A 7,026-nucleotide genomic window follows, 5' to 3' on the forward strand; every position below is an offset into this window, starting at 1 on the left:
GGAAGGAAAGGTTAGTTCCCATGCACAGAGCATCAGGAGTGAGGAAAAGCTAACCCCCACACCGGAGAATAGTCAATGGTCATCCCGACTCAAAGTAATAAATCCAAACAGGCAATAATAATTCCACTTAGAGTAATCCTTAGGCAGGAAGCAGACGAGCAGGGAACAGACCAGATCCTAGGCGAACTGTAGAAATCCTAGCCTAGTGAACAAGACCAAATTATTGCTTTGCAAAGTTTGGTCTAGTTATGCTCTACTGGACCCTCTGCAGCCCAACAGCATTCTGGCTGGCCAATCACAGCTCTCTAGAGGGGTTTCAAACACATAAAGAGCTGTGATTGGTCCATAATGGTGGGCTAATCATAGTTCTCTATCTGCTTAGTGAACAAATCATAGAGCTTTATCCCCTTTGTGGGCCAATCAGGGCACTCTATATGCCTGGTGGGTGGGATGACGCAACAGAGTGAAACAAAAGTATGTCACATTCATTGTCCAGTAGCATGCAGAGATCATTTGAAAGACAATGGTAGAAACCGCCCCACAACCGAGAGCCATCAGTGGAGCGTTGCCAGACTAAATAATACATTTATTTAGTCTGGCTTGCCAGGCTATAGAAATCCAGCAGCCATGGCAGGAACCAAACTACGTGTACTGGAAAAGTGTTGCGAAAAGAACAAAATAATCAATACCCTATAATATATGTAAGGGAAACTTAACGCTTTTTCATCAAAAATGTCATCAATGTCATCAAAAATGAAGGGTAACCCATAACTGGTACATGAAACTGAAGGAAATCATAAAAGCTATTTCAAAAAGTAAGCAAAATAATGCAAAAAGTATATATATATATTAGGGTTGTCACGATACTAAAATTTCAAACTCGATTCGATACTAGAACAAATTCTCGATACTCGATTTCGATACTATTTAAAAACACCAATTTATTGAACAAGTTTATTCAAAAAATAACATTCTTCAATTTATATTGCAAAAATTAAATATAAGAATTAAGTGTATAAACTAAAGTGCTTAAAACTTTCAAGTAACAGCATTTTTTAAAAGTGCATACAAAAACTGACGAAAGTTAACATGAATTGTCTCAAATTAAATGTCTCATAAAATCTGTTTTCAATATGAAAATAAATCAACTAAAAATGAAAAAAAAGCATATTTAAACAACACTGTCAGTCAAACTTGTGCATTTAGAAAACACAAAATACTTAAAGTATAACCAATGAGCTCTTGAACACTCGATATGAATACCATAACATAAAATGGTAACAATAACATATGACTGTCAGTCATCAAATGTGCATTCAGAAAGCACATACATAAAACAGTTGAACAGGTAAAACTTTATTAACTCTAGACTATAGTTAAGCTTAAATCAGGATTGAGGTAAAGAGCAAAACCTCTACTCTTTGTCTAATGTGTCACTTTTTCCTGGATTTGCTTTGCCATATGGATATTTTTTGCAGTAAACACCAACATATCAATGTGCTCCTCTGTCAGTCTTGCCCTTCTTGGGGAGCAAATGAGCCCTGATGTACTGAAGATGCGCTCTGAGGCACAGCTTGAGGCAGCTATACAAAGATATTTTTTGGCCAACAAGGCCAGGTGAGGAAAGGTAGTGTGATTGGCTTTCCACCATGTTAGTGGATCATGCTCTGCCTGTACTTCTGGCATGGTTTGGTACAAAGTCAGCTCATTTTTCAGCTTGTACTCTGGCCTGTCACGATCTGCAGAAGTGATTTCAACTTCATGAGGTGCATCAGGGTGTTTCTTTTTCTCCCCTTGAATGTCAGACAACAATCCCTTCAAGTCAGTTTTTGATTTTTTTGCTGGCCGAGTCTCACATGGAGAAGCTACATTTTGAATTTTTGAAATGCTTCTTAAGCTATCACAGAGGTGCTCCTTTACCTCATCTTTCAGTGTTGTGAAATTTAGCTTAAAACGTGGGTCAAGAAAGGTCGCAATGTTTAATAGCAACTGTAAGCGCCCATCCTGGTATCGAGTTTTTAGATCTTTGGCTATCAGTTCCTTCATTTGCCTTTTCAGGTGAGAGTCATCATCTTCTACAGTTAAAACTGAGAAAATCTTCCAGCAGAGAGGGAGCACAGAGGAAAGAGTGGTATGCTTTTCTCCACTGAGAGCATCAGTGAATGAGCTTAATGGGCCCAGCACTTCCTGTACAGTCTCTAAAGTTGTAATGTCTGTATCTTTAGGCATGAGGTGCCACTTTTTTCTGTTCTCTGCTAGAACTGCACACACAGCTTGTTGCTGCTCCAAAAATCGGTCCACCATTTCAAAGGATGAGCCCCAGCGTGTTGGCTCATCATGAATGAGACTGTGTTCAACTAACTGCAGCTCTTTTTGTTTGTTCTTAAGTAGTCTAACCATCTTTGGTGACCTGCTGAAGGCTGACACTGTTTTTCTAAGTCTGGATAATGTCGATGAGACCTTGTCTACCTCTAGACTTTTGCTGACTGCCAAATCCAGGTTGTGGCCAAAGCAAGGGATCCATAAAAAGTCCTGCTCAAAAGCCTTTTTATTATTGGAGGCATTGTCAGTTGTAAGGCCTGCCATTAGGTTAAGGTCCAGCTTCCAGGTATCCTGGATGACCTCCTCAAATGCCTCCCTGATGTTTTCTCCTGTGTGGTCAGAGTGAATTCCAACACAACCCAAACACCAGCTCGTCATCTCCCAAGAATCAGTAATGGATTGAATAGTCACAGCCATAAACGACTCTGATGCCCTACTGTTCCAGAGGTCGGTGGTGCATGAGTAAAATGGTTTACCCACAAACTGATTCAGTATAACATCTTTGATTCTCTTGTACAGAGCAGGAATTTCACTGTACATGAAAAAATTGCAGGATGGAATGCTATACCTGGGATTAAGGTGCGTAACAAGCTGTTGGAAGCCAGGCTTCTCAACTGAATAAATGGGCACTTGATCCATACAAATATATTCAGCAACAAGTCTGTTCAGTTTTAGAGTCTCTGGGGACTTAGGTCCATATTTTCGTTGCTGATCAAATAGTGCAGGCAATGTCGGCTGGAATGGCTTGGTTGTGGATGTCAACTGTTTCTCTGCATCAGCCTGAGCCTGGTTGTAGAAATGAAACAAAAACAATTTGAATGCATATCGAGTCAAATGTCAATTTTAAAAAAAAGTTCTTTCTGCAGTCTGCACCAACAAAGTTGAGCTCAGCTGTAGTTTAACTTAAAAAAGAAGCAGCAATTTTCACGCTTTCTGGTCTACAACAGCAGTCACTTAGACATGCTACTGCAAATATCAACATGGAACACATTTGTGTGTTTCCAATTTTAACATTTTCCATCAATAAGCACCAAGTGGGGATTGTGCTCAGATTAAAACTAAAATGGCATGAGAACGCAAATTTTTCATTCAGTCTGTAAATCCCTTCAAAAATTAAAATTAAATGCCATGAAATTCCTCATATCAGTGTTTTTGAATTAATTGTTATTTTCCGTCTATTTTAATTTTATGAATTATGTTGTGTTCTTTGTTTATATTTGCAGAGTGATGTTTTGCTGCTTAAACTCTGTTTAAGTTGCATTTTTGTCATAAGCTGTAATGCCATATGTTTGGTTCTGTACTTTTGAACAACTCTGTTGGTCAATAAAGGGAGAAAACGAATTTCGCCACGGTAGGTACATCTAATCTTAATGAAAACAGATTGGCGCACGGCAGTGACGTCATTAAAAGCGCCGGCTAGATTAGCCGCGGCTAGTCTATTTACGTCTAGAAATCCCAGACCCGCTCCAAACGAACAGGGGAATCACATTAATGATTCCTAACAAAACCTTTCGACATGAAGATGTTTTGGTGCAGATAATGTCTTATTTCGAGGCTGCACCATGGGTGCCCGTCCGCACCCATCATATGGATATACGCTGACGGCGATTCGCCGATGGATCTAAATACCCCGGGGAATCCAAGTAGCACCAAAGTTGTCAGTGTGAGTAAACAAACGTACTGCATGCTAGAAATTAAGTCCGGGTTGCAATAAACGGGAGTTTTCCTTTAAGCACATAAGCGTGAATATACAACTACGTGTCGGACTTGGTATGCTAGCTTAGCTAATACTAATATGTGAGCTCAAATTTGTTGGTGCAATTAGACACATTCTTACTAGATTTAATAAATTTTAGACACCTGTTTCATTTCGTCATGCAGTTTGGGGTGTCGGTCTCTCAGATGCTTGGCCAAATTTGTTGTGCTGCTGGACTTCGTAGCGATCTCTTTGTAGCACTCCTTGCAAACGGGCCTGTCATGGTCTGTTGCTTTCCCCGACTCATCAGCCTTGTATCCAAAGTGTTTCCACACTGCACTTTTGCTCTTTGTGTTGTTGACTAAGTTGGGCTGTGAAGCGCCTCCCGAATTCGCTGTTGCCATTGTTCACAAAACAAAACGGAGACCACTCGCGCGGGAAATAGCAGTGTCGTCATGCAGCGTCTTCTTCTTCTGTTTGTCTGGGAGGTGGAGGCTGCTTTACGGCACCTGGCTGTCGTGCGTGTCGGTGTACTTGAAGAAGGCTGTGTATAATAGTCCATAATATCGATACCACAGGGATGGAATATCTAATTTGGATACCACTTTTAATATCGATTTATATCTAGGTATCAATTTTTTTGACAACACTAATATATATATATATATATATATATATATATATATATATATATATATATATATATATATATGAATGAAGAAGAACACTAAAATGTAATTCAGTGATGTTAGTAATCAACCTATATGTGGATGTAGCGTAATGGTTCCTGGCTCTTTTATGAAAGATGAACCATTCTACATAATAATCTGGAATATTAATTTTAACAAATTAATAACCAAATGTTATAGAGATGAGAAGACTCAAAGGTTGGTTTCATCGATAAACTGACGATCGTATCCGTTCGTCTGTGTTTCACTTCAATGAAAAGGCAAGTTTAAATTTTAAGAGATTTATTTCTTCAATTTAAACTAACGATTTGAAATGACAATCATAGGAAAAACAATCAACATTGGCAACCTTTTTGGACAATCTAAAACAGTTGATATTTGAAGCTTGCTCAAATAGACCTTGTGTTGGATGTGCTAAGATTGAGGATGATGGAATTATGAATGTGTGCATGCAGGTGTCTGAGATTGCTTCAGGGAGAGGGAAGGTGAACTGAGTGAAAAATTATGTTTTGCAATTAAACTTTAGTTCTTATTAGAAAAGCAGCATCAGAACGCTATCTGGTCGTGTTCTGCCTCACCGCACTTAGGACCCTCTTTTAGATCCGGACCTCGAAGGAGGATGTTTCTCCAGATGACACCTTGGCTGACAGAGAAGACGAAGGTGTGCCACGGTCCAGTCCAGAGTTGACCTCGGTACACGTTGCTGAAGCGTTTCGGCAGATGCGCTTTCTCGTGTTTAAATTAACTCAGAAATCAAAAGACTCTGGGACGAGTCTGCGTTAGCGGGTTGCATTTCAGCTATTCTGTCTGGCTTGACAGAAATAGCTTGGTGGGAGAAAAGGAGCCTGCCGGGCTCCTTTCCCCGTGGTGTTCGTTCCGCACTCCAGCTCTCCTCCAAACTTACTTACCGAAACCACTTCTCTTCCCAAAGCAAACTTGTTGTGCGTCAGAGCAAATGTGTTTTGAAGTTACTGTGGATCCGGCCCTGTATGAGCAGGTGTGAAGGTCATCGCTAAACATCTTCAAAAACATTTAATTAAGTATACTGATTCATTATAGTTCATTATGATTACCCAAAGCATAATAATCATTCATTTGATTAAAATACATTTATAATGAGCGAAGTGATCAAATGATTATTTAACAATAATAAACAAAGAAAGCTTAAGACTCTGTTTTATTATGACTAGACTGTGTGAAGTTCTTCTTCTGGAGAGCAGGTGTTGGATGTTGTGGGGTCCTTCAGACTTGCTGGCGGCTTAGGTCTTAATCTGTGGGTGAAGGTGCTGCGTGACCCAGCTTTGACCCAGCCGAGCAAATACGACCTTTGGCACAGAAACCCATACTTCCTCACATTACATGGACATACCCCATAACGAATCAGAGATTAGTAAATAAAAAAAAGGAATTTGGAAAACCACAACAGTTTGCGGAACACTCCCTTTAACTGTTAAGATGCAACCATTACAGAACTTCAGGAACCCACAGCATGACCAACTTAAGTCACCCAAGTCTGCACATCATGTATAGACAGGAAGTACAACCATACACAAACAAACAAACTTGTGTAACTCGAAACAGAGAACTATGGGACAGACGAATCCAGAAAATAAGATCACTCCTCTTTTGAAGTTGAAGATGTAACCGGAGGCAAAGGAGGTGCAGGCGGAGGTACAGGAGTGACCTGCACAGGTGGAGGTACAGGACCAGCCGGCGCAGGTGGAGGCACAGGACCGGCCGGCGCAGGTGGAGGCACCTGGGCAGCCGGGGCTTCATGGACAACTGGCACGAGAGCTCGAGATAGGCGGCTACCGACTTTGCGGACCGAGTCCCTTAGAGAGGTCAACCGTGCGGAGAAGTGACGGAACAGGAAAAACGCCAACCCCAAAGATTAAAAAAGGTTTAAGCATGCAGTGAATAACATGACAGAATCAGCAGAGGACCTAGAGTAAGACACTGGTTGAAACCTGGGACCAGGATCTGCCGACAACTCACGCAGTACCCTATTTGCTGCACCACCCCGAACCATGGTCAGACCATTGAATGTAACACAATCCGCCCTAGCTGGAGAAAGAGCAAAGGAGAAGTATCATAAAAAAGAGAAAAGTCCACAGCAGACTTATGCTCACTAGGATCCATGGTGGTGCAGTTGTTAGCACTGTTGCCTCGCAGCACGAAGGTTGCAGATTCGAAACTCGGCTGCGACCTTTCTGCGTAGAGTTGCGTGTTCTCCCCATGAATGCGTGGGTTTCCTCCGGGTACTCCGTTTTCCCCACAGATCACAACATGCCCTATAGGTTATAAATTGTAAGTCGCTTT

At 41.0% G+C, this 7,026-nt stretch overlaps 1 protein-coding gene across 1 annotated transcript; it reads right to left on the bottom strand.

Moving 5' to 3' along the window:
• Window positions 1-242: 242 nt before the first annotated feature.
• LOC139070706 (E3 SUMO-protein ligase ZBED1-like) lies at window positions 243-4,422 on the bottom strand. Its single transcript, XM_070553429.1, has 3 exons — window positions 4,183-4,422; window positions 1,486-3,108; window positions 243-305 (listed from the first exon to the last, which is right to left on the bottom strand). Exons 1-3 carry the CDS (start codon window positions 4,420-4,422, stop codon window positions 243-245), a joined length of 1,926 nt encoding a protein of 641 aa, XP_070409530.1.
• Window positions 4,423-7,026: the final 2,604 nt, after the last annotated feature.

The sequence above is a fragment of the Nothobranchius furzeri genome, chromosome 7 (assembly GCF_043380555.1).
Source record: "Nothobranchius furzeri strain GRZ-AD chromosome 7, NfurGRZ-RIMD1, whole genome shotgun sequence".
In the NCBI taxonomy this organism is placed as follows: Eukaryota; Metazoa; Chordata; class Actinopteri; order Cyprinodontiformes; family Nothobranchiidae; genus Nothobranchius; species Nothobranchius furzeri.

What these genes read in the sequence shown, in the direction of transcription:
- LOC139070706 (XM_070553429.1), bottom strand. Translation starts at nt 4,422, where the DNA reads ATGGCAACAGCGAATTCGGGAGGCGCTTCACAGCCCAACTTAGTCAAC. An exon ending in TGCATGACGAAATGAAACAG is followed by an intron (nt 3,109 to 4,182) that starts GTGTCTAAAATT and finishes TTCTACAACCAG; the next exon opens with GCTCAGGCTGATGCAGAGAA. An exon ending in AGGAGCACATTGATATGTTG is followed by an intron (nt 306 to 1,485) that starts GTGTTTACTGCA and finishes AAACCCCTCTAG; the next exon opens with AGAGCTGTGATTGGCCAGCC.